This window comes from Stenella coeruleoalba (genome assembly GCF_951394435.1).
Source record: "Stenella coeruleoalba genome assembly, chromosome: 17".
Lineage (NCBI taxonomy): Eukaryota > Metazoa > Chordata > Mammalia > Artiodactyla > Delphinidae > Stenella > Stenella coeruleoalba.
In genome coordinates, this window is record NC_137163.1 from 80,470,813 (window position 1) to 80,498,519 (window position 27,707).

Sequence of the window (27,707 nt, forward strand, 5' to 3'; positions counted from 1 at the left end):
TCCCTATCCCACCCCTTTAGGTGGTCACAAAGCACCGAGCTGATCTCCCTGTGCTATGCAGCTGCTTCCCACTAGCTATCTATTTTACACTTGGTAGTGTGTATATGTCCATGCCACTCTCTCACTTCGTCCCAGCTTACCCTTCCCCCTCCCTGTATTCTTTACCAAAATCTTCCCTCGACCACAAATGTTCAACTCTATAGAATTCTAAAGTCATACTTCACATGGTTCCTGCCCGTGCAGCAGCTGTTTAGGTGGAGGTGTGGGTTCCTGGAACTCCCTGCTCTATGTTCTGAGACACCACTCTCCTTAGTTGCCCTCCTGATCCACCTTCTTAGACTAGGAAGACAGTGGTCACTTGTTTGTATGCTCCCCTCTTCTTCTGCTTCCCTCTACTGTGAATCATAATGCACATTTTCATATTAGATACTCTGAGCACTCCTATAATACGGTAACTAGTACGCATTTAACCAGCCTTTCCCAAAGTTATTTAAGCACAAGGCCTTCTGGTCATATTCCTATGAAGACCCTATGGAAAAGTGCCTCATGGAGCAAGAGCTGACACCTGCTTCTCCTTCTTTCTCATGTAAGCATGAGTGACAGATTTCCTTCTCTTCCTCCCTCTAGTTTTTCAGATTATCCAGATTACTGTCATTGTGCTCATTTTTTCATTTTCACACTGCAGTAGTTTTCTATTTATTTCCTTTTCTATTTATTTCTTTTTATTATTTATTTATTTATTTATTTATTTTTATTTATTTTTATTTTATTTATTTTATTTTTATTTTATTATTATTTTTTAATTTTATTTATTTATTATTATTTATTTATTTATTTTCTATTTATTTCCTCTGAAGACACTCTGTAATTTTGGTGGGAAAAGACTGGCTGTCATAACAGGAAGATAATCTCACCCTATAAACAAACCTTCCACCTTCAGCATTGCTTTACTCCTAGCAATTTCTTCATCTCACAGAATCCCAGGTGGCAAAGATGGAGCAGGAACAAAAGCAGCTGTGAACAAGCCTGAGGGCTCTACCTCGGCAGTTACCACACATGGCTTACACTGAAAACCAGACCAGCTGACAGTTTCTCTTTGGGCACCACAGTCTCTCTTGTGTTTACTCAGGGCTTTAGGTATTGCTGGTGTCAAGAAGGTACTGCTGACTGTGCCATCAAAATCTGCCCCAAGTCTCCCCATTTTACTACATGGTGCCCTAACTCACTTGTTTCCTCAAGCCAGAAACTCAGAGGAATCTTGTTTCTTGTCTCTCCTTCACAAACCACATCAAATCCATCAGCACATCCTGGTGCTGCCAACTCTGAGATACGTACTGAATCTACTGTTTACCATCCTAGTCCAAGTCATCATCTTCCCGCACACTTAAGCTACTCCCAAAGTCTCCTGGATGCCTTTACTCTGGCCTCCTTCTAAGTTATCCTGCACAAATTTCAAACTGTGAGTAAGACCACATCCTTCCTTTCCTAGACAGCAGGAAGGATTTAACACACCAGCTCTTTAACATTGTACACATGTTCTCCATCCTCACTTGCTGCCACTCCTGCTGCAGAATTCCCCTTCATCCATATGAACTATGTATATTCCTGCATACACCATGCCACTCTGGCCTCTTGTTCTTTGCTAATTCAGCCTCCTCTACTGCAAATGCCCTCACAGCCCCTTCTTTGGTTCTTTCCATACACACACACACACACACACACACACACACACACACACACTCTCTCTCTCTCTCTCTCTCTCTGTCTCTCTCTCTCTCTCTCTCTGTCTCTCTCTCTCTCTCTCTCCCCGCTACCGACCTATCAGTCATGCTTACCTCTTCACCGCTCTCACATCCTTTGTACAGACCTCTATTACTATACTTCCTAGAGTCTTTATCACATGTTTATTTTACCTTTCTCTTCCACCATAAAGTGAGTCCCTTAAGGGCAGAGACGATTTGTCATTCATTTTGAATACTGTTTTACCCATTATTTAGCACAAGACTTATTATACAGTAAGTAAACATCAAAAAATGCTTCTTAGCGAATGTACAAATCAATGAAATACATTGATACACCCTCTCATTCAAACAGGGAACATAACAAGACTGACAACATCTTGATGATTATCTAATACTCAACATTAATCATATAGTTATTGAATGTCTACCATAGGCCAAGCATTATTCTAGTCACTAGGAATACAGTAGTGAAAAAGTTTTGATTTGGAAGTTCTAGCCAATGCAATAAGACATGAAACAGGTAAAGAAGCATAAGTATTAGGAAGGAAAAATCAAAATTGTTATCATAAGTAACATAATTGTATAAATAGAAAAGTTTTACTATACAAAACAGACATATGAATTGATAAGAATATCCCCCGGGCCCCAATGAATATATGAGTAGAAGTTAAGAAAAACAATTTGCAAAAGAGAAGCTGTCAACAGTAAATAAATATAAGAGAAAGTATTCAGTTTGAGTATTCAGCAGCAGGTACTCTACTATGAGGTTTACAGTTTACTTAACTGTATCAAGAAATCACAGCAGTAACAGCAACAACAAAATGTATACCCTTTTGGGATTGACCCATATACACTACTGATGCTATGTATAAAATAGACAACTAATGAGAATATACCATATAGCACAGGGAACTCTACTTACTGCACTGTGGTGACCTAAATGGGAAGGAAATCCAAAAAAGAGGGGATATATGTATATGTATAGCTGATTCATTTTGCTGTGCAGTAGAAACTAACACAACATTGTAAAGCAACTATACTCCAACAAAAATTAATTAAAAGCAAAAAAAAAAAGGTATATCCTTTAATCCATTAAAACAGTTCCTAAAATCTACTCTGAGAAATAACCCGAAATATGTAAATACATATATATGAATATCTATTAAAGAGTTATTTATGTTAGCAAAAGAATGGATATATACTATATGCTGAGAATATGGAAAGAGTAAAGAAATTATAATGTGCAGTCATGAAAATGTTGACGGTGGTATTGACGTGACTGCTGAGAAACTGTCAGCAGTGGAAACAGCTATAAGCTTTACAAGTTATTATGGTAACAATATATTGAGAAGCACAAAACCCACATTCAAAGGTGTCTACTGCATCAGAAGTCAGGATCATGGTCACCCGGAGCAGGAGGAAGAGGAAGGAAAGGGGAGAGTGTTGCAGTCTCAGGTATGGACTGCATTCTATTTCTTGGACTGGACAGAAATGTATTCACTTTGTGATTACTTGATGAAATGTATACTTATAATCTGTGTACGATTCTATATTGTATATTATATTGTTCAATTTAAAAATGTATTAGAAATTTAAATAAAATAAAGTAATGCAAGTTACCCTCTGATATCCTCAGCCTGTCTGTGGAAGAATTTAATTAGAGACTGATGATCACTCACTATGGACACAATGAAAAGATCCCTCCTCTGGGGAAGAAGTTTAACTTAAAGATCTTTAAGTTGAATTCAAACCTAAGAATTTAACAGATGAATGAAACTTAAAAACTGTCAATAAAATTAACAGCCCTTAAAACAAGTCTGCTCAAACCTTCCCTCTTCTTTTGGTGGTAAAAATTAATACCCTATGCAGAAGAAAACAAACATGGTATCCTCAAAAATAATTTCTGATCCACTAATGACCACTTATGCCCCTGAAGATCAAACCCTATTATGTCTTAATTCGTGATTTTTATCCCCCTAAAGTAATTAGCAAAGAAGTATTAAATTAATGTGTATTATTCTATTGTCACATAATCACTCTTACGAAAATTATATTTCTAAGAAAGATAAAAACAAAAACAGCCAGATTTCATAACAACACACCACTTAAGCAGGAATCTTGATGTGCTTGTTTCTCCCTCACCACCTCACCACCCCCGCCAAATTATCAAAAATTTGCTACCAGAAATACAAACGAGCCATCAGAGACAGTTCAGAGCTTCTGTTACATAAAATCTATGTCGAATCCTGGCTCCATCCCCTGGCATTACTGTATAATAAAGTGACAAAAATGTTCCTGATAAAAAGGTCTTTTGAGACAAACTCACAGTTGAGGACTGTGGGGATCAGTTCTCTGCACTCACCAGGGAGGGTAGATGCGGATGATGTCTTGTGGAAGTCCCCGGAGGCAGCGTGCAGTCTCCTTGGCGAAGAGAACCCTCAGGCCAGTCCCAGGGGCCCCACCCTGAGAAGAGCTGTCAGCCTGCAGCCCCGATAACTGCTCACACATTGCAACTTGGATGGTGCATTCCTCATGAAGCTCTAGAATTTTCACAGTTAATATACCAGATTTTATACCTAGAAGGTGAAGAAAAGAACAAAAGCAAAAATGAAGTCTAAAAGACATATGGTCCAAGTGTGAATAAAATTATCATGAAAAAGAGAATCACTTTCAGATAGCCTTCTTCACCTGGAGAAAATGGTCTATATATTGATACTTTGAAAAGTAAAATACAGACTCTAACATGCTCATGGTAACATCTTTTTTTTAAATCAATATATCCTGCATGTTGCATTTAATATGTACATTTTAAGCAACATAAGAAACAGTTTTCTATCATAAAGAAACAGTCTTGCACATACGGGAAACTCAGATCCATCACTTCACAAAGCATGTTTTCACTCCAAAACTTGAACCCTTTCAAAAATCACAACAAAAGGAGTATGACCGGGTCCTCTCCACCTCATTACCTGCTCTGATTGTCTACTTTGAAATGACACAGTATGACGGGCCGGCTGCAAGTATTCTAATGATCGTGGACGTTCAAAGTTGAGGATTTCTGTGGACTGATGGGAGTTAGGGCTCTAAATTTAAATGGGTGGAATTCGATCTGGATTCAATCACTGGGTCTCTTATTAATTAAGTTGGCCAAGTTACACAGCATTTAAACACCTCATTTTTCTCATGTGTAAACTGGGGATCATGCCACCTGCCTCGATTAACATTTTTAAGAATTAAGTAAGATAGATAAAGTTGACAGTGTGCATAGCCTATAACCTGGAAATCCCAGCGATGTACCCAGGAACTCTGTCACATGCACCAGGAGATCTAGACAAGGCTGCACATCTCAGTGTTGTTTGTAAGAGGAGGAAACCCAGCATCAGTCCATAGCCAATGGGTAAACTGTGGTGGGTTCATGGAAGAGACACTCTACAGAAGCTTATGTGAATGGACCTGATCTGTACATATCAGCTTGGAGAGATCTCAAATACAAGAGGGGTAAACAGTATGTACAGCCTAACACCCATAATGTTATTTTTCTTGAACACAAAGAATAAAATATTGTTACAGGTACATATGTCATACAGGTACATAAATATGGACTAGCAGGACACACAGAAAACTCGTTGTAACTGTTGAATCATGCGAGAAAGAGGAGTGTGACTCAGGAAGGGAACCCAGGGGATTTCAAACTTATCTGCCGTATTGTTTGTTATAAAAGATTAATATGTGTTATTAATTCTAGGTAGTAAATACACTTTTTTTATTACTCTCTGCTTTTTAGTTAAAAAAAATAAATGAATTAAATGAGATAAAACCGAAGTGTCTGGTACAGTGCCTTGCTAATAACAGACACCAATATGACTTTCATTACCACTTTAGCTAACTGGTTAACAGTGAGTATAAAAATTAACATTTAAACAGTACCAGCGCCTTAGTTATATAGTTTAATTTCGTTTTCATTTCTTTCTCCCTTTCACTTTTCTCTAGTCATCTTCCCCTGGACCCCAAGTTTTCCACGCCCTGCTCTCTCTGAGTGCCTTCAGCAAGCGTTCATGTATGAAGCAAGGTCATGGCATCTCCCCAGAGCACTATCTGGAACTATGATTTCTAAGTATGTGTCTATCGTGAGACTGTTTCTCAAGGTAAGAAGGAAACAGAAGGGGCAAGGATGTGACCAAGCACATCCTAAGCTGTGCTGGCTCAGCTGGGCTGGTCACTATGGAGAGTAAAACACACTGGAAAGAACGGTGCTGCCTAGGAAGTGAAGACTCAGCCTGCTCTGCCGCGACAGGTGTCTTTTTAATAAAAAGCAGCTCACCTCAGCTGGTGAACAGGAAAAGAAGTCAGGATATGTGGGGGTCACTGCGGTGAGCACACCGTTTTTCCTGGGCAGGGCAGCAATTCAGTGGGTAGAGTTCAGCTCACTGGCAGCAAAGGGAAAAGCCCTAGTGGTAGGGACTGCACTAGCCACAGGCAAATTTCTGGACATACTTTAGGAGTTTTCAAAACTTTTACCTGTGCTCAGGGGTTACCCCCAACACTATCCTCGGCCACCAGCAGCGGCCGCTGTCCAGAGCCCCATGGCCCGTGCTCTCCAGCACCCACTGTCCTGCTGGAGTTCAAGCGGCCAGTGGTGCCCGGGCAGCACCGTTCTCCCTTTGGGTAACCAATCACTGGCATGTGCGGCTGATTAAAAAGCGATATAGGTTTTCAGCGGTCTGCCCCCAACCCTACAGTCCACATAGACCCTGACAGACTTTACAAAAGGCAAGACACTACAGAAACACATAAATAGTATTACAGCAGAAATACCTATATATTTATGATGAGTCACACTGCTACTGACTGCAGTTTCTTTGAAGATTTTTATGAGAACTCCTGACAATATCTAATAACTATGAACCCTGATTTGACCATCACCACAGCATGCTTGGTGACTAAACAGGTTTGGGAGTGCTATCTTGGATGCACACAGGGCTGCGAACAGCACTTCTCCACCAAGCACCGTGAAGTCCCTCCCACAGGATGTGCTCCCACACAGGCCTGAGGAGAAGCCAGTGGTCTGCCTTCCCTGCACAAAGTAAGCAGCGTAATGTCCTCTTCCTCTGAGGGAGACAACCCAAGACAAGTTATGCATTCGATGCAAGCTTTCAATCTGAGCACAAGAGATGCTGGTTTTACAAGCGAAGAAGACTGTTCTGCAGTTAGATGGAGGAAACATAAAAGGCCATTCTGGGGCTTCCCTGGTGGCGCAGTGGTTGAGAGTTCACCTGCCGATGCAGGGGACACGGGTTCGTGCCCCGGTCCGGGAAGATCCCACATGCCGCGGAGCGGCTGGGCCCGTAAGCCATGGCCGCTGAGCCTGCGCATCCGGAGCCTGTGCTTGGCAACGGGAGAGGCCACAACAGTGAGAGGCCTGCGTGCCGCAAAAAAAAAAAAAAAAAAAAAGCCATTCTGTGACAGTGGGGCAAGTTTTCCATAAATGCTGTGAGACTCAGCCAAAGTTTCATGTTGTCAAGGAAGTGTCTCCCGAATCTCAGCCAGAGGCGACTATTCCTTCCCTCTGAAATCCTCAAATACCTTATCTACACTTACAAGTACCCTCCTTTTTAAATGGAGATAGTATCAGCTATAGTCTAGAACACTGCAAACATTGAGAGAGAGAGAACGGAAAGCCTACAGTGCAGGGCCTGGTCTGTCACCCATACAATAATGGCTGCCACTGTCATCAGTCGCTGTCACAATATCAACTTTTCAAGGCATTTTCAAATCTATTATGGTACTTGATCCACAATAACCCTATGCGATAGGTAAGGAAGATATTAATCTCCCTTTTTGACAAATAAAACTGAACAAGTTAGTTGCTCATATGACTTTCTTAAGGTTAGAGAGGATTACTGGCAGATTTTATGCTCAAAACTGAGTATTCTCACAAGTCCTATACTTGAAGTGTCTCAAGGGTAAATGGCAGTTAAAGACAGGAAACTGAGGATGCTTTTTTTCTCTATTTTATTATGCTCAAACGTCGGACTTGTTTAAATGTTTAAAAAAAAAGAAAAAGAAAAAGCACACCAGGTTGAGAAATGGACTCAAGTGAGGCTTCTCGCTGGTTGGGCACAGTCAGGATTTCAACACTGAAAAGGAAGAGTATAATTTGACAGAAACCAAACGCTGAGGAAGAAGTGCCCCGAAGACCAAATGGAAAGCACAGATATCAACACAGCACGAAAGTGGTTAAGACACAGGAACAGACGATTCACAGAGGAAATACACCACAGGATCTAGTAATTTCTATCCATACATATGCCGAGCAGATGAAACACTCTGTAGTTAAAATGGCAAATAGTTAACTTAAAGGCTAACATTTGATGAATGAATGCATGAATGAGTGAGTGATTTATTTTATCAGGAAACTTCTCTAAAAAAAAAGTCTTTGATTTTAAATGAGCAAGAGGCCACAAAAGAATTGAGCAAGTAATATAAGAATAAAATATATTTTTGATTCCTGGCTTAAATGACTTATTTGAAATACACAGGTGGCTAGGGTCCATTTATATGCATGTTAATTCCAATCCTCCTCAGTGGGTTATGCTGATGAATTAATATATATTGTGAGGAAAACATTCATGAATACTTATACAAAAAATACTATACAAGAAATTAACAAAAACTATAAAAGAAAGTACCAGGTGAAGCAAGTTAGTACGGGGGGAGAAATTCTGAAATCATCCTCCTATAGAGACAGAAACATCTGTAATTTTTTATCATGAAATACTTTTCATAATATAATTGTTGCACTAACTTTAAGCTGTTCCACTTCATTATCCACACGATGACTGCAGAGTAATTTGGGATCCTCCCTGTATGATTACTCTCTTTATCTTCATAAATATTCTAACAGGCTAATCCATAAAGCGTCGTGATTTAAAATATATGTCCTACTATTCTCTGAAACTGGTACTTTTTCTCTTCTTCAGGCCAAATCATCAACAGGTGCCCACCATTACTTTTTTCCTCAGTCCTCACCCATCATGTACACACACACATACACACACACAGATTGGGGTAGGAGGGCAAGACAGCACAGCAAGGGTCAGGGATGGAGATCAGGGGAGTTTAAAGTACACCTGCTTCCTGTGCAGACAGAGGAGCAGGTTTCTTTCTCTCTCTCTCTCTCTCTCTCTCTCTCTCTCTCTGTGTGTGTGTGTGTGTGTGTGTGTGTGTGTGTGTGTGTGTGTGTGTGTGTGTGTGTGTGTGTTAGGGGCAAGGGACAGGGGTAACAGTGGTGTCATGATATCAGTGTTGGATTTATTAAGGCTGAGATACCTCTTAGTTATTACAGCCTGGCCCTAACTGACCTCCGCAGTCTGGTACCTGACTACTCTGCCCTAACACAAGGCCCTCCAGAGTGGCCCTCTGGTACATGTAAATTTAACGACAGCCACCTCTGTTCTTGAATCCTTCAGGCGCCAACCACTGAGTAATCCAGACAACCGTCCACTGTTTAGAGACACCTTTGTTACCAGTTACTTCTCACTGCTCTACCCTCAAATTCCACAACTCTACTCAAGTATCTTTACATTGTTTCTATACCCATACTTTAAGAAAGCATTTCACCACCATCTCCCAGGTGAATTCTCTAACCACAGTTCTGCTTTTCCATTCAGCAGGGTTGATCATTCTCCTTTATGTCATCACTGTACCACTGTACCAAGATTTTAACACATGAAATGAATAATTTAGTCTATTAAATCATGAACTCTGTGCTGTACTTGGATAAATACCAATAAAATATATAAGAGCTGAATGAACTCGAATAATACAAACTGATGTAAAGAATTTTGGGGACTATTTTTCTGTTCTTGATTTCACTGCCAACCAAGATGGTTTTGACCTACCTCCCTCACCTCAATTGGTTTTGATATTTACCCAAAGGATGCAAATTAAACTGTAATTCAAGTGATGCTCCAAAAAGAAAAATAAACAATACAGTCCAAAATCAAATCCAAATGATGGTTTTTCTATTCACTGTATTGTACCACTGCTTTTTTTCATTACTATGCACTGAAAGTTGAATTGTACTTATTTGTACACAATTATACTATCTTTTCTTTTGAAAGGTTACAACTATGCTTAATTTTACCAATGATCCCAAACACCCAGCAATATTATGTGCCTGTGAGTATTCAGTTAGTGACTCTCTAATTAACTGCATTATTATATTATTATTAATGCTTGGTACATCAAAATTTTAGTTTCTGAGTAAATGTTGTAAGCTGCCAGGAGATTCATTTCACAGATAATTTCACAATAAAATTCATAAAGCTCTAAGCAGGAGGTCTAGATTATAATACCTAAAAACTAAATTCTGAAGAAATTTACATCTTTACCCTGTAAAAGCACTTTTTTGTTTAAAATTTATGCTCCCCCATAAAATTTTAAGTCATCTGGCAATGATGAACAGACACATTTCTTAACCACAACTGCTTACTGAACTGTAAACAATTGTGCTTTCACTTCTTGATTCTACATTTTTTTTTTTTGGCCTTTTCACCCAGTTTAAAATATTCTCTGCCAAAAGCCACAATAATTCTAAGCATGAAACAGAAATCCGAAACCCAACTCTTAAAAAAAAAAAAGACTAGATAATACTAACCAGGAGACTGTAATGTTCATCAGAGTCCCTAGCAAGGAGAACAAACAGAATTTAGCAGAGCACACCAGCCACCTGGGATCACAGTGTCACAGTGCTATCACCAGGCATGTCACCATGACTTGCTCTACAGGGGTAGCCTGTATTGTTCTGTAGAGGGTGAATGGGCAATAGAAGGTCCCATTTTTTAAGAAATCCAAGTAAGGAAAAAGCATACAAAGGCTCCAGGAAGGCAACAGATCCCTAAGCAAAGTTCATACAAAACCAGAGAAGAGGGAGTGCTCTGGACCGAATGTCTGTGCCCCCACTAAATCCACATGTTGAACCCCTGTCACCACAGTGTGGCTGTATTTGGAGATGGAGCCTCCAAGAAAGTAATTAAGGCTGAAGGAGGGCACCAGGGTGGGGCCCTGACCTGACAGGATTAGTGAGTATCCTTAGAGGAAGAGACACCAAGAGATTCCCTGCATCTCTCTGCTGAGCACAGAAGAAAGGCCATGTGAGCACACATCCAGAAGGCTGCTACCTAAAAGCCAGGAAGAGGGCTCAACTAGAAACTGACCATGGTGGCACCTCAATCTTGAACTTCCAGCCTCCAGAACTGTGAGAAAATAAATGTCTGTTGTTTAAGCCCCGCATCTATGGTAATTTGTTATGGCAGCCCAAGCCGAATAAGACAGATTTTGGTACCATGAAGTGGGATGCTGCTGTAATAAATACCTGAAAATGTGGAAAGAGCTTTGTAACTGGGTAATGGGCAGAGGCTGGAGGAGTCTGGGGTGCTTGCTAGAAATATGGATGTTAAAGGTGATTCTGGTGAGGTATCAAGCGGAAATGAGGAACAAGTTATTGGATACTGGAGGAAAGGTGATTGCTATGGACTGAATGTTTATGTCCCCCCCAAATCTATATATTGAGACCCTAATCCCTAATTTGACTGTGTTTGGAGGTGGGGCTGTTTGGAGATAATTAGGCCAAGAAGGTGGTGCCCTCATGAATGGGGTTAGTGCCCTTATAAGAAGAGACACAAGAGAGAGGATCTCTCTCTTAGCACGTGAGGACACAGCAGAAGGCAGCCATCTACAAATTAGGAAGAGGCTCTCACCAGGAACCAAATCAGCTGGTACCTTGGATTTGGACTTCCCAGCCCCCAGAGCTATTAGAAATAAATGTCTGTTGTTTAAGTCACCCAGTCTATGGTATTTTTATTACAGCAGCCCAAACTAAGACAGCAATTTTTATTATAAAATGGCAAAGAGCTTGACTGAATTTTTTTTAGTGTCGTATGGATGATGAAACATGTGAGTCGTGAGATTAGATAGTTATAAGAGATTTCTAAGCAAATGTTAAAGGTACGGCCTGAGTCCTCCTGACCTCTTACAATAAAATGCAAGAGAAAACAGATGGACTGAAGAAGGAATTGTTCTGCAAAAAGGAAGATTTGTAAAATTCTCAGCCTGTCCATATTGCAAAAAAATGAAAGAGCATGTTTGGAAAAGGATGCCAAAGGTGTAGCTAAACTATCACTCAATAAAGAGATTATGTGATTAGAGGAGCAGAAACACTGCCAGTTTGAACTGAAGGAGACAGAAACCAGAGGAAATGAAGAAAGGCTGTTACACTTCCAACAGGGCAAAAGAACCATTCTGCTAATGTGCATCATCCTTCAAAAAAGGGAAGGATGACCCTAAAGGCAATCCAGAGATCGTAAGGGCTGGCACTCTCGCCACAGGCCCAGGGCAGGGCTGATATGTTCTCCTGGGTTTCAAAGGGTAGGGCTGCCTCTAGGGTTTGGGCGGGCGAGGCCGCCCCTCCCTGCCTGGGGTGGCGCCTCTGCAGAGAGCCCTGGGTGAGGCCCAAGAGAGCTGGGGCGACACTGCCCTCCAGTGGACCTGGAGGCCAGAGCACGGAACCAAAGAGCATTGTCTTTGAGCCTTAAAATCTACTAGAACTTCCCTTGGTAGTTTTTGGACTTGCTTGGGACATATCACCCCTTTCTTCCTTCCTATTTCTTCTTTTTGGAACGGGATTGTCTACTCTGTACCTGACCCAGCATTGTATTTGGAAGCACATAACTTGGGTTTCACAGGCTCACAGTTGTTGTGGAATTTTGCCTCAGGATGAATCAGACCTGAGTCTCACCCATATCTGATTTAGATGATATTTAGATGAAACTTTGGACTGTACAGTTGATGCTGGAATGAGTAAGACTTTGGGGGCTGCTGGGGTAGAATGAACGTATTTTGAATGTGAGAGGACATAAATTATGGAAGGCCAAGGGCACAATGTTATAGACTGAATGTTTTCGGCCCTCAAAATTCGTATGCTGAAGCCCCCCCCCGCAACCCCCCAGTGTACCTATAGTTAGAGAAGGGGCCTCTAAGGAAGAAACTAAAGTTAAATGAGCTCGTAAGGACAGGGGCACTGATTCGATAGAATTAGTGTCCTTACGAGAAGAGAAACCAGAGAGCTGGATTTCTCTCTCTTCCTCTCTCTCTCTCTCTCTCTGCATGAGCGCACAGCCAGATGGCAGCTGCCTACAAGCCAGAAAGAGAGCCCTCACCAGAACCAGATCATGCAGGCACCCTGATCTCAGAATTCCAGCCTCTAGACCTGTAAGCAATAATGTCTGCTGTTTAAGCCACCCAGTCTGTGGTACTTTGTTATGGCTGCCCAAGCTGAGACAGGGGCTTATAACACGTTAACTTTCCCAAGGTGTAAATGTAAAATAGATAGCTAGTGGGAAGCAGCCGCATAGCACAGGGAGATCAGATCGGTGCTTTGTGACCACCTAGAGGGATGGGATAGGGAGGGTGGGAGGGAGACGCAAGAGAGAGGGGATATGGTGATATATGTATACGTATAACTGATTCACTTTGCTATACAGCAGAAACTAACACACCATTGTAAAGCAATTATACCCCAATAAAGATGCAAATAAATAAAGTTTCCTGTGCTATACAGAGAAAGAAAAAAAAATTTTTTTTCCAAGGTGTGGTGTGTATGGGACCACCTAGTGTGCAAACTGACCCCTTCCACTCTGAGTACAAAGAAAGGTCTTCTCTTCCATATTTAAAAACCTTATTTCATAGTACTGCAGGTAATATTTTTGGCTCAGAAAACAGGATTAAAATGGTGTCCAAAAATCACACTGAAAACAACTTTTAAAAGGTCACATGGGACTTCCCTGGTGGCGCAGTGGTTAAGAATCTGCCTGCCAATGCAGGGGACACAAGTTCGATCCCTGGTCCGGGATGATCCCACATGCCACGGAGAAACTAAGCCCGTGTGCCACAACTACTGAACCGGCGCTCTAGAGCTTGTGAACCGCAACTACTGAAGCCCACGTTCCCTAGAACCTGCATACTGCAACTACTGAGCCCATGTGCCGCAACTACTGACGCCTCTGCGCCTAGAGCCCGTGCTCTGCAATGAAAGAAGCCACCGCAATGAGAAGCCTGTGCACCACAATGAAGAGTAGCCCCCACTCACTGCAACTAGAGAAAGCCCACACGCAGCGACGAGGACCCAACGCAGCCCCCAAAAAACCCCAAAGTACCTTAAAAAAGGTCATATGGCTGTTAAATATCTCTATAAATTTAACATCAGCTGAAAAGTAAATAAATGCGATGAGAAAAATTTTAAGAACCCAATTACAAAATAGCAAATTACTAATTGGGGGTTGTTAGTAGAGCCCTCTAGAATTTGGAACTCATACCCACCCTCTTCTAAGCAATCCTGAAGAAGGACAGAATTGCATGTGCATCTGTAGAGAAGAGCATACCCACTGCCAGGGCAACACACTGTAAATCTTGTAGATACACTTACTGATGTGCTGATAGAATCCAGGGTGTCCCTACTGCCATGTTATTCTTTTTTATTTATTTATTTATCTATCTATCTATCTATTTATTTATATTCTGGCTGTGTTGGGTCTTAGTTGCTGCGCACGGGCTTTCTCTAGTTGCGGCAAACAGGGGCTACTCTTTGTTGCGAGATGCACGGGCTTCTCATTGTGGTGGCTTCTCTTGCTGTGGAGCACAGGCTCTAGGCGTGCAGGCTTCAGCAGCTGTGGCACGCGGGCTCAGTAGTTGTGGCGCACGGGCTTAGTTGCTTTGTGGCATGTGGGACCTTCCTAGACCGGGGCTTGAACCCGTGACCCCTGAGTTACCAGGCGGATTCTTAACCACTGCACCTCCAGAGGAGTCCTGCCATGTTATTCTTGATACTTCCTCCACTATCAACCCTCAACCCCCTCTCACTCTCTAAGAACTATTAATAAAGGGTATTCCAGTGAAGAACTTCTAATTCATCAGTTAAGTCCATTTAAATTAGGTCAAAATAGGCAAAATCTACAATTAGGCAGAGCAGTACACGTCCCAGGAGGAGTACAGTGAATTCACAACTACTAAACAAAAGTAGGTATTTTGGTCTTGGGTGCTATCTCCTCCCAAGGACACTGTAACAAACACTAACAGGGAGGAGAGGGAAAAGAAGAGAGATTAACTCACGGATGAAAATGAGATGATATCATAAAAGTTATCATCTCTCAAAGGGCGTGCAGGGAGAGACCAGAGAGTGCAATCACAAGTGAAACACTCGGGGACCCGGAGGGGGAAGCACTCTGAGAATGACTTTACACAGGAACACTGGACAGGGACAGGTAAAAGAGCAACACAGAATCCCAAAGTAGAAATCACCTAAGGGTTGACAAAGTCAAATTTTCTCAGCAAAGAAACAGGCACAGATCAAGTGACCTGCATGGGCCTTCACTTCCGGCAGAGTTGGGACCATTTCTGCACTCTGGTGTCACGTGGAATTTTAAAATTTACCACTGACACCATTTATTTACTACATAAACACATCCTGAGTCACCAGGCATGGCTCAGGTTGCTAGGTCAGCCCTACACTTCCTTGTAGCACTTTGCAGAGTTAGGATTTACCTATACTTTATATAATTACAATACAATAGGATACCAGAAGTATAACTACAAACAAAGAAAAGTATACTAGGCCTAGTGGTCAAGTGTATGTCATGAAAGACACAGGTGATACAGGAAGGAGGTATGTAGCGCTGTGACGGGTGCAAGGTGGCACAGCAAGGGGTTGGGTTGTGAGAGATAACCAGTCAGGTAGGCTGGGACCCTGACCAAGAATGCTCACCAGAGACTTTAACGGTGATGGATATTTACTCTGACAGAAGAGGCAGTCAATGGAAGTTTTTTAAAGCAGACAAGTGATATCAGATTTGCCTCTTAGGAAGATGACTCTGATAGTCTGAAAATGAGGAAAGGGCAGTGGCAGGGAGACCAGATGGAGACTGACACAGTAATCCAGGCCCAAGGGAACAGGGGCCTGAACTAGTGGTTGATGGGATCAATGGAGAGACTGACTTGAGAGGCAGTTCTAAGGTAGAATCACTAGCATCTAGGGACTGGATGGATTGAAAAAATGTACAAGAAAGCCCAATGTAAGGCTGCGCAGTTCACGCGCCCGGGCAGGCAGGTGCTGGGGCACGTTGAGTCTGCTGGGTCTGCAGGACGCTTAGGTGCAGGCGGTGCTGAGGCTGGGCCAGGAAAGGCCACAGGACAGACTTACCAGACCGCCTAGCAGTCCTGGCGGAGGTGGCATGGAGACCCCAGATTACCCAGGAAGGGGACACAGGACGAGAAGAGGGCCAAGACAGAAGTCTGAGGAACACCTGTTGACGCCAGCCATCCTTCAGGCACCAGCGTCCCAAGTGGAAATTATAACCCCTTTGAAAGTAAAAATGAGCTGAAGGAGTGTGGAAAACTAGACTGGTGAAAAGGTTAAGATGACACACACAAGATTTCACAGCATGGACAAAGGCCAGTGCGATACTGAACTAGGCTGGAGAATAAAAACGACAACTGGTTGAGCGAGCCAGAGAAAAGCCTGCCTTGCCAATATCAACACTTTTCTAAAGGTTAAAACCAGAATTTTGAACATATAGATAATTTTTGTCATTAATGAGGTCCCAATTTAACTCTATGAATGAATTTTGATTCACTGAACCACATGTGGAATTCAACGGGAACCACGTTTTACCCACTGTATAATTCATTTAGAATGGGCTAACTGTGCAGTCTTATTTTTGGATCATTTACAACAGAAAACAGAAATGAAGATGCTTTTAAAGCTCAGATCTATCAGAAAACGATCTGTAGAATTACTATTTTTCTTTTCATGTAAAAAGAAATGGAGAAAGCACAGATTAAATAAATTTAGAGGGAACCTGAAAGCATCATTTAATTCTGCTGTATCACCAAACCTCATTTTATATACTTTTAGGTAGAAAAACTCGTAAGAATTAAAAATGGATGTGGCAGAAGCAGCCAAGGGGTGACAGATACGTTAGCTGGAGAGTTGAGTTTGGTATTAGTATCCCTTCCTCTGTTCCTCAGGTCCCATCATTATTTTTAACATAATTATGAAATAACTTGGTATTATGAAATTCATTCACACATGAATTCTTTATTCTTCTGTTAACTTATACTTAAAATGATCACTGGAAATTATAGTCATTTGGGACATGAAATCACATCTCTAACAGTGGGCAAACTAGTATCATACTTTGTTTCCTGACTTAAATAACTCAAGAGTATTAATGTGAATTCCTCCTGCCCATGACTACAAAGAACAATATTAAATACCACTGCTGTACCGAAATGTGGGTCTGGATATAAAAAAAGGGGGGAAAATAAAGCTTAGACCCTAATTGGCTTTCTGGTTTTATTGGTCAGAGGGGAGCTGGAGACAATCCAGAGGCAGCTCCCTTGACGCAGAGGAAAGGGGAAGTTAAGAAAAGGAACTGCGTGAAACCTCTCCAGCAACCTGGGGCTGACCCACACTGAGTAGGTCACAAGCAGTGTCCCTTCACTTGAAGCAAAGGGTGGTTAAGTAAGGTAGATCAAGGAGTTTAAGAAAACATTTTAAATGAGTTTTCTAAGACTCTGAACTAAAAAATACAACCCGCTTCATGTCATTCTCATTTCATAAATCTAAACAGACATGCATTGTTTTTAAACTTGTCATATTGTGTCAAAAATCCCATGTCGTTTACATACACTACCAAACGTAAAATAGATAGCTAGTGGGAAGCAGCCACATAGCACAGGGAGATCAGTTCGGTGCTTTGTGACCACCTAGAGGGGTGGGATAGGGAGGGTGGGAGGGAGGGAGACGCAAGAGGGAAGAGATATGGGAACATATGTATATGTATAGCTGATTCACTTTGTTTTAAAGCAGCAACTAACACACTATTGTGGAGCAATTATACTCCAATAAAGATGTCAAAAAAAAATCCCATGTCCCCACAGAAACTAAAGATTTAAAAGGCATAAAATATTGACAAAAGTCAGCCAAATTAAATGAACAGATAACCACATGCTTCATGTCCTAGCTTTAAACACTGAACATTAGAAGACTTAGACTAAATCATATATCTTTTTAACAATTATTTTTCAAGTAACTGAGGGATCTTAGTTTACCAACTAACTTGCTTTGGTAGAAAGAATCAGCCTAACGTTTCCTAACCCAAGACACTCTTCCATTATGAGAAAGTACCGCATCAAAGCGATTAAGAAACTAGGTGACTGGGAAGGAGACACGCGCGTCTCCACGAAGTCCTGGCTCTTCCTGCTCCACTGCTGTCGCTGTACAGGAAAGGCTGCCCTGCTGTTCCTGCTTTCTCTCCTGACCACTCAAGTGGGGAGTCTGGAACATGACCCCATTTCAGGGGGCTCCGTGGCCTCAGAGGAGCCCCTGCAAAGCAGTGAGGAAGAGGCAAGGGGCCAGATTTCTGGCTTCGAATTCCCAGCAAGTCCGAGTGAGCCCCGCTCCACGGGCGCCACTACACTGGAGGTTAGAAGCTTCCTGTGTGTCAGGGGCACAGCGATGCCCACGTAAGGTTCATGCAGGGAGAGAAGGAACAGTGCCTAGGGACCCGCTGTGGCCTTGGAGACGGAAGCCTCTGAGTGCTCAGAGCTAACTATGCTAGAGGGCAAGGGCCAACTAACACTCTGCCTTGTGAAAACTGTCTCACTGGAAAAATCAGCCTCGTTATTGAACTTTTCACATCCTGACACAAAAGTATAAATTTTACTACTTCTTGAGGAAAAGTCAGGGTGGAACTCTCTATTTCACATTCTCCTCCCTTCTCTAATTGTGAAAATAATACATTTGATTTTAACAAATTTCTTCTTTTATAAAAGGAACATTTTTTTAAAACCCTGTCCCAACACCTTTTCCAATGATAACCTTTGTTAACATTTTTGTACAACTTATTTTATAGTATTTACTAAGACTTCCAAACTATTATATAATGTGAAGAAAATCTAAAAGCATTAGAAGTACCCAGGAGCACTATCCTGAAGATTTTATTATAATCATCAGAATAAGGAATGGTACATGATATCTTTTAATTTTTCTTGAAACTGTATAAATACAACATTCTTCAGGAATACTCACTGCAGTTACCCTCCTTTAGAGCTTGACGGAGTAACCCTTATTCCCTTTGGCTTTGTTTCTTTTGTCTGATTTTCCAAAATGTGCTTCAATAAGTAAAATTTTATAGACATTATTAAAACATCTTCAAGTGTAAAATACTGTTTTGTTTCCTTCTAAAGAATAAATCTTTAATAGCAATTTTAAATAAGGAAGCAAGAAAAAATTAATTATAAGATTATGACAGAGTCAGATCTGTCAGTGATGAACCCACATTGGCTGCTTAATAAAAGTTTGAATGAAAGAAATAAGAGACAAAGTAAAACAAATACACACAAGTTAAAATATTAAGGCCACCTGTCATGATAAAACGAAGAGATGAGGCACCAATACACTGTATTTCGCTAGTAACTAAAAACCCTGAAATTAACAGAAAACCTCTATTTCTATTGAGTAGCGATGGTTATAGGGATACTTGCTTTACAAGTACTTGTTAAGGTATATATCTACGTTTTCTATATTATCTTCTTTGTGATATATTTCAACACAAAATAATAATTTAAGAAAAGCAAATATTCACAAGGTAAAGGTTCTTCAAAATAAAAAATCTGTTGCATCCCAGATTTTCCAAAGCTTTAAATTGTACTTTTATATTTCTCTGCTTGAATAAAATGTATACCAAATAAACTGCTCCCTACTGAATTTCAATAATAACCTTTAAAAAAAACCTTTCAATTATTATGATTGTGTGCAAGTGGAAAAATATTTAAAATATGGGCTATTCAGCATCTGGAGCCTGCGCTCCGCGGCGGGAGAGGCCACAGCAGTGAGAGGCCTGCGTACCGCAAAACAAAACAAAACAAAACAAAAACAAAAAAAATATGGGCTATCCAGGTCAATGAGTACACGGAAAGATACTCGACATCATTAATCATTACAGAAATGCAAATCAAAACCACAATGGGCTATCACTCCATACATGTCAGAATGGCTATCATCAAGAAGACAGATAAATGCTGGTTAGGATGTGGAGAAAAAGGAACCCTTGTGCACTGTTGGTGGGAATGTAAACTGGTGCAGCCACTGTGGAAAACAGTATGGAGGATCCTCAAAAAATTAGAACTACCATATGATCCAGCAATTCTAGTTCTGGGAACACATCAGAAAGAAATGAAAACACGATGTCAAAGAGCTGCACCCTCATGTTCACTGCAGCATTGTTGACAATAGCCAAGATGTGGAAATAACCAAAGTATCTATCAATGGATGAATGGATAAAGAAAGTGTGAGAGAGATATACATATATATTTATATACTACATATATATAAAATATCCCAGTGTGTATACATCACTCACACACACACACACACACACACACACACACACACACACACACACACACACAGAGGAATGTTATTATTCAGGCATAAAAGAGAAGTTCTGCCATTTCCAACAACACGGATTGACCCTGAAGTCATCATGCTAAGTCAGAGAAAGACAAATACAGTATGATCTCACTTAGATCTCACTTTAATCTAAAAAAACACACATACAAAAACAAAAAAACCAACAAACCAAACTGATAGAAAAAGAGATCAGATTTGCGGTCACTAGAAGCAGGGTTGGAGGAAGGGGCAATTGGAGGAAGGTGGTCAAAAGGCACAAACTTCCAGTTCTAAGATAAGTACGTACTAGGGATGTGATGTACAGCACGGTGACTAAGTTAATGCTGCTGTGTGGTACGTAGGGAAGTTGTTAATAGATCCTGAGAGTTCTCATCACGAGGGAAAAAGTGTATTTTTTCTTTCTCTTTTCTTTTGTATGCATATGAGATGATGGATATTAATTAAACTTGTCATGATACATATATGTATATCAAATCATTACGCTTTATACCTTGCACTTATAGTGATTATATCTCAATAAAACTGAAAAATATCTCTCAATAAAACTGAAAAAAATTGTATCTCGATAAAACTGAAAAAAGATAGAAACAAGAAAAATATGGGCTATTCAAAATCTCAGTTAAATTATGATTTTTCTTGCAAAAATTAATAAGTAACAAAACCACTATTCCATAACTCTTTAGCCACATTTCTTTGATATCCTGGCCTGGAAACTAGACAGAGACTGGAGGCATCCACTGTAAATGTGAAGCTCTCCTCCGCGGCCTGTCCAGCACAGCGCCCCTCCACAATGCCTCACAGGTCCTGCACTGTGCCAACCTGTACCTATATTTTTCCTTTGCTTATCATCTATCTCACTCAACACAATGAAAGTTCCACGAGTGTAGTGACAATGGTGTATATTGTCTGGGACACAGCAGGCTCTCAATAAACACCTGTGGAAGGAATAAATGAAAGATGAAGTGTCCAGTTCCTTGCCTGTGCCTGTCTCTTGCTGCCATCCCATCTCCACCACCAGATTCTAAGCGCCAGAAAATTAGCAGTGAGGGAGAATAACATTTATTTCATATAACTAAAATTAGCACAGAAATATGGGCACATAAAAAATGTCCCTCTGCACAAGTGATGTACGTGACAATTTCACAGAAAAAGACACTGAAACTGCTTGGTTGCTTACCTTCTACAGTACAATTTAGAGCAGAATCAGTGTTTTTTAATTAGCTAATTGAAGTGACCTTAAACAACTCCCCCCCAAAAAGCCTTTATCAAGAATAGGCAGTGAAAAACTTAACATTTAAAGAGTAAGGCCCTGTCTCCTGCCTCCAAATCAGCTTTCTTCACTTAACAAATCATCTCTGACTCTAGGGACTAGAAAATAAAATGTCTGGATACTTTTAGGATTTGGAAGGCATAGTGCAGCTCCACAGGGTTGCTCTGAGAGCTGTGTGCACTCCTCACTCAGGGCCTGGCAGGAGGCGCATTCAGTGGGAGCCATCACTTGTATTATCTACATCAGTCTAAACTCCAGTGTCTCACCTACTTGCATCATCTCTGAAAAACTTTCAAGTCTGGCATCCAGAAATCCAAGGAGAAATTATGAACAGCAAATTCTCCCCTCCCCTGAATTTAGAGATTGTTCTCTGGAGGAGGAAACAACAACAAATAAAAAGCAAACACCCCACAAAACAACAACAAAAGCTCTGGCAGTGGAGTGTGTAATAAAATGTGGCACTGGAAAACAGTAAGGTAGTGAATGTAATTTTGAAAAAATCACGGTGGGAAAAATAAGGAAATAATTATTCTCTGGCAGACAGGCAGCCTTGTGTGAATTTACTGATATTTTAAGGAAACTCAGTATTTCATCCAGGTGAGCCCACAGGGGCTGTTTGCCAACTATATGGGACACCCAAGGGCTGGTTAGCACTGTATGTGGACGCAAGATTTCACATGTGGTTGTATCAGGATGCTGGTGAGCAATGCTGGCAAAAGGCACGGACAGAGGTATTTACAGTATTTTGTGGCCTACACTTTACAAAGTTTCAGCTGACCACAACTCAGTGGCAAAACGGTAAAAAAAAAAAATTAAAATCCTTTTAATCCAAAAGCTATTAAATGCTAATGTCAATGTGAATAACTAGGTTCATGCTTTGCTCTGATACCACCAATCTAAATTCGAGGTGACACATTTACTGCTTTTGAAACACATACACGTGCACAGAAACCTACAGTACATCTGTCCTCACAGGCCAGTGCTCACACACACGCCCTCAGCGAGCACTGCCAACACGTTCAATGGCAGCAAGGTGACGAACAAGGAAATCCAGAGAGAATTCTGCTTTGGACGACAGTAACTGCTACTGCACTTCATTGATTTCCCTCCTTTCTTATCCACCCCCTTCTTCCTTCTGAAGTTTAGAGCGAACTTCTACGAACAAAAATCTTGTGAAAAATAATTTATCTCAAACCCATCATTTTTTTTGTTGCACTTCTTCTTTCTTCTTTTTTTTCTCTTTACACTCTTCCTGAACAGTATAAGAAGTTCAGTTTCTTTTTCATCCAAGAATATCTGTAACTATTATTAGTCTTAAAAACATAGATATCAAACATATTGTGAAAATATTTGTTGCACTGTTACTAAACAGAGGTCAGACAAAGGAATCATTACACTCACATCTACAGAAGTCGGGCACAATATGGGCTCATGTCCTCAGGGCCTGGATCTGCCTTCCCAGCAATCTACCCAGAACAAGATGGGCCACGATCACGGGCCAGCAAGGGAGACTGTTTGATATAAATCTGACTCTGCCACCTGCTAGCCAGGACACAGGACCCTGCCTGTCCAGATTCTCTCTGTCTCTAAAATAGGATCAGAGAACCTAACTGAAAGGTCGCTGTGAGGATTTAATGAGATGATAAACATGTGAAATACTCTGAATATCACTTAATAGAAACTGACCATTGCCATCCAGGTAAATGGCAAACTAGTGTTGGAAAACTGTTTCCCCTCAAATAGGAAGAAGAGAAATAAAATGGTTCCTGAAAAGAAATCTAGGAAATATTTTTCTCTTGTTTCTATAATCACAATTCTCTATTCTACAGCCATATTTTAAATTGCATATTTGCAAGGTATCACATTGCAATAAAATCCAAGAGTGGCCTCCAAGCCCTGAGTGGTCTACCCTCTGCCTTCTCTTCTGTGTTTCATCCAACACACCCATCTATATTGGCCTTCATGTGCAGTGCACATGCTTCTCTCTGTTCTTTCAACAGCAAAGCTCAATCTCTCCTGAGTGTATCAAAAAACAACTACAACAAAAACCAAGAAAATAGGCACACATAAAAATTTACTCAACTTTTAAGAACCTTGAGATGTATGTCTTTTATATTGAAATGTACTAGAAGGTACTAACAAGGTAAACAAAACTGATTATTAAATGGTAAGAGTTATAAAACAGCCCAGAAAAGTAAGCTATCCATGAGGGAAGAAAAGAAGAGTTGAAATCCACAAACTAAAGGTGTTAAAAAAATTTTTTTCTTAAAGCCAGAAACATGTGCTAGAGATACTCACTGAAATATTTGATATTAATATGCAACGTCTTACAAAACTAGACAAGCACTTACTATAACACCCAGCAACTGCACCCTTGATCATTTATACCAGAAAATTAAACACCTATGTTCACTCAAAATCTTGTTCACAGCACCTTTATTTGTAAGGTCTAAATGTCCCTCCACAGGTGCACAAAGTGTGGCACATCCATATCACAGAGTAAGAGGAACTAACTGCTGATATACACACAAACTTGGATAAATCTCAAGGGAATGGTGTTGAGTGAGAAGAAGTCAATTCCCCAAAGGTTACATACCATATTATTTCATTTATGGAACATTTCTGAGATGTCAATGGTGAACACACTGGTGGTTGGGAGGCTTTAGGTGGGAAGAGGTGGCTAAAAGGGAGTCCGCGGGATCCTGATGATGAGTGTCCTGTATCTTGACTGTGGTAATGGGCACATGAATCTACCCAGGTGATAAAATTACATAAACACACACACACGAGTGCATATAAGCTGGTAAAACCTGAATAAGGTTGGTGAATTGTATCTGGATCAATTCCTGGTTGTGCCAGCGTACTAGACATAGGAAAAACGTCAGCCTTGGTGGAACGAGGTGAGGGGCACAAGAAGCCACTGTGTTATTTCTTAGAATGGCATTAGTTTAATGTGAATCTACAATTATCTCCAAATGAAAAGTTTTTTTTTTAAAGGCAGAAAGGGCTTCCCTGGTGGCGCAGTGATTGGGAGTCCACCTGTCGATGTGGGGGACGTGGGTTCGTGCCCCGGTCCGGGAAGATCCCACATGCCGCAGAACGGCTGGACCCGTGAGCCATGGCCTCTGAGCCTGTGCGTCCCGGAACCTGTGCTCCGCTACGGGGGAGGCCGCGGCAGTGGGAGGCCCGCGTACCGCAATAAAAAAAAAAAAAAGGCAGAAAGATGTGTTGAAGACATCTACTCAAATATTTCAAGTTAGTAAGCAGGCTCCACGTCCCTCTCAACTGTGGAATAATTAGATAATGCTCCTCAAATATAAGAAACTTGGGAAGAAAGGCCTCAGGCTAAATTATTACAATTACAGATTAATTTTGTAAACCATAATTTCTCATATCTGAGGGATATAAAGGTAGACTCAGTGAGATATACTATACTTAATATTCAGAACAAAAACCAAGATGTGGTTCATAAATTACTACTAACTCCTAGACTTCTCAAACCCATCAGAAGAAGGAAAAATCAAGCCCGACACAGTGCCCTGGTCATTCAAAATTAACCAAAGCTCAATAACGCTCTTGAGTCTGAAGAGAAGAAGACGGGATTCTGACTGCGGTACTGTGCAAACCCAAAGGTACACCCACACCCTAAGGGGGAGGAGAAGCTGCTGCTCTCGGTTGCTTCTGAACTTCCAGATCTGGCAGCAGTGAAACCAACCTCAGAATGACAGTGCTCCTGTGTTCCCACAGTCTACCAAGTCCCAGGGCCATCCTAGAGCTGCACATCCTCTGGCAGCAGTGAAACCAACCTCAGAATGACAGTGCTTCTGTGTTTCCACAGTCTACCAAGTCCCAGGGCCGTCCTAGAGCTGCACATCCTCTGGCAGCAGTGAAACCAACCTCAGAATGACAGTGCTTCTGTGTTTCCACAGTCTACCAAGTCCCAGGGCCGTCCTAGAGCTGCACATCCTCTGGCAGCAGTGAAACCAACCTCAGAATGACAGTGCTTCTGTGTTCCCACAGTCTACCAAGTCCCAGGGCCGTCCTAGAGCTGCACATCCTCTGGCAGCAGTGAAACCAACCTCAGAATGACAGTGCTTCTGTGTTCCCACAGTCTACCAAGTCCCAGGGCCGTCCTAGAGCTGCACATCCTTCCCATGCAGTTTGGTTTATTATTAGCACAGTTCATAAGGCAAGGGTCTACAGTTATACGCATTTTTGACAGGGAAATTAAGAGGATTAGAGAGTTTAATTACGGAGATATTTTAACAAATCCATCGCTGAATTTCAGCTGTTTACTAAATTTTAGTTCTTGGGATTGGGGAGACAGGGAGTTATCTCTACTTAATATTTTCGAGTTTTTCTCTCATTTATTCAGTTGCTATACACATACAGAAATGAGAAAAAACTTTTCTTATGTTAAAAGAAGAAACTTCTTCTGCCAGGCCACACAGGAAACAAAACATCAAATAGTGAAATGTTCCTCCTAATATATGTTTATAATGAGTTATATCAAAAGTAAAGAAAAAGACACAACTTATTACAAGACATCAAGGGGAGGATTCACAGATCTGAAAAATAAATTCATGTAAGAGACAAACAAAACCCAAGTTCCTAAATATAGAGACTTCTAACAGAAAAATCTGTTAGAGATGGTCACATTCACATTTTCAAATTCACGGGTTAATTTTTGGCTCTGGTTTTTTGTTTTATTTTGTTTTTGTCTTTTATTCATGGTATAATTAAATATCACGAATACCCTCTATTCCCAAATTAAAGAAGAGAAAACATAAGGAACATTCCAAATAAGCTATTTGGTGCCAATGAGCCAAACAAAAGGTCATCTTTTCCCCTCGGTCCAGGCACCCAGGCACACTAGTTTGTCTTGGTATTTTTCTAGTCCAGCCTCCAGAAGACACTCTCTCAGCTCTGTGCTTGACAATCTGGTTCATTCACTGTAATGTTGCAACTCGTTAGAAGGGTTCTGCACCAATTTAGTGAGCCTAGGATTTTGGTACATCACTGAGCTTGGTGTTGTTTATTAAATGTTTGTTTCAGGGGTGTGTGTGTGTGTGTGTGAGTGATATGTGTGAATGTCGTGTGTGTATTGGGAGATGCTGTAAGATGTACTGTTTACTGTGGGTCACAGCCACAAAAGTCTGAAAGCTACTGGGACAGAGCAAGAAAAAGGTATAGTACAGAACCCTCCCACTCAGATCTTTGGACACCTAGAGAAAAAGGTGTAAAAATAGTGATGATCAACTTCATATATTTTAATGTAAAAATACTTTTAACTGGCATTTTCTTTACTCACAGATGCCAGTGCAAGCCTTACCTGAAAGTGTCCTTTGGTAAGAAAGATACTGATGTCTCCACAAAGAAACGGCAGATCTCTCTCGATTCTGCAGTCCATTGAGTCTTTCTGCTAGCCCGCCTCTGTTCAACAAATTATAATGTATTAAGCTTAGTTAAAAGAAAAGCTTCAGAATAGTTGGTACATTTATATTTTATACCCTCCAATCAGGCACAAATAAAGCATTCAAATTTTAACTTGTTTGGCAATACACTCTCTTCCTAGAGGCCAAATCCTTCTAGGTTAGTAATCTCCTTTTTAAAGATTTCTCGGAAGATCAGTTTTCTGATTCTTAGAAATACGGGCTCCTCTGAGATCAGTATGACTTCCGGACTATCCTTTCTTAGTTTACTTATTCCATATATATGTCCTGATTACGTGTTTCCTACTCTACCTAGCCAAGCACCAGGTGCCAAGGGTACAAAGAAGGCAATAAGCCATGTCACGGTGGGCCTTACAATCTGATCAGCAGACGGGCAAACAGATAATTGTAAAATGGGTTCAGAGTTGTAGTCAAGAATAAAACCTGTACACTGTTGATAGGTAGAACACTCAAATAAGGATTTGGGTATGGGCTCATTACTTGGCCTACAGAGATAATTGAGTATTAATCATAAACATACAGCAAGGATACCAACATTATACAAAGAAGAGAACTTCCATGCATGACAGGAAGACAACTCATAACAATGGACATACAGGCACTTCACAAGAGCCCTGACCTATCAATGACTAGACAGATAGATAGGTAGGTAGATAAATTATAAATTCATATAAACACATATTTTTTTAAATTCGTAAACTACCTATACTCAG

General features: G+C 40.9%; 1 protein-coding gene across 6 annotated transcripts in view; it reads right to left on the reverse strand.

Annotated features, from left to right (window-relative positions):
* SPIDR (scaffold protein involved in DNA repair) overlaps positions 1 to 27,707 on the reverse strand; it is a 354,441-nt gene that overhangs the window by 189,960 nt on the left and 136,774 nt on the right. For all 6 annotated transcript variants that reach the window (XR_013824509.1, XR_013824510.1, XM_079901470.1 and 3 more), the window contains exons 7-8: positions 26,874 to 26,974; positions 4,105 to 4,318 (exon numbers count right to left, since the gene is read on the reverse strand). Coding sequence is in view for 4 of the 6 variants with exons in the window: in XM_079901470.1 (XP_079757596.1) it covers positions 4,105 to 4,318; positions 26,874 to 26,974 (315 nt within the window). In the remaining 2 variants the exon portion in view is untranslated. The remainder of the gene's footprint in view (positions 1 to 4,104; positions 4,319 to 26,873; positions 26,975 to 27,707) is intronic.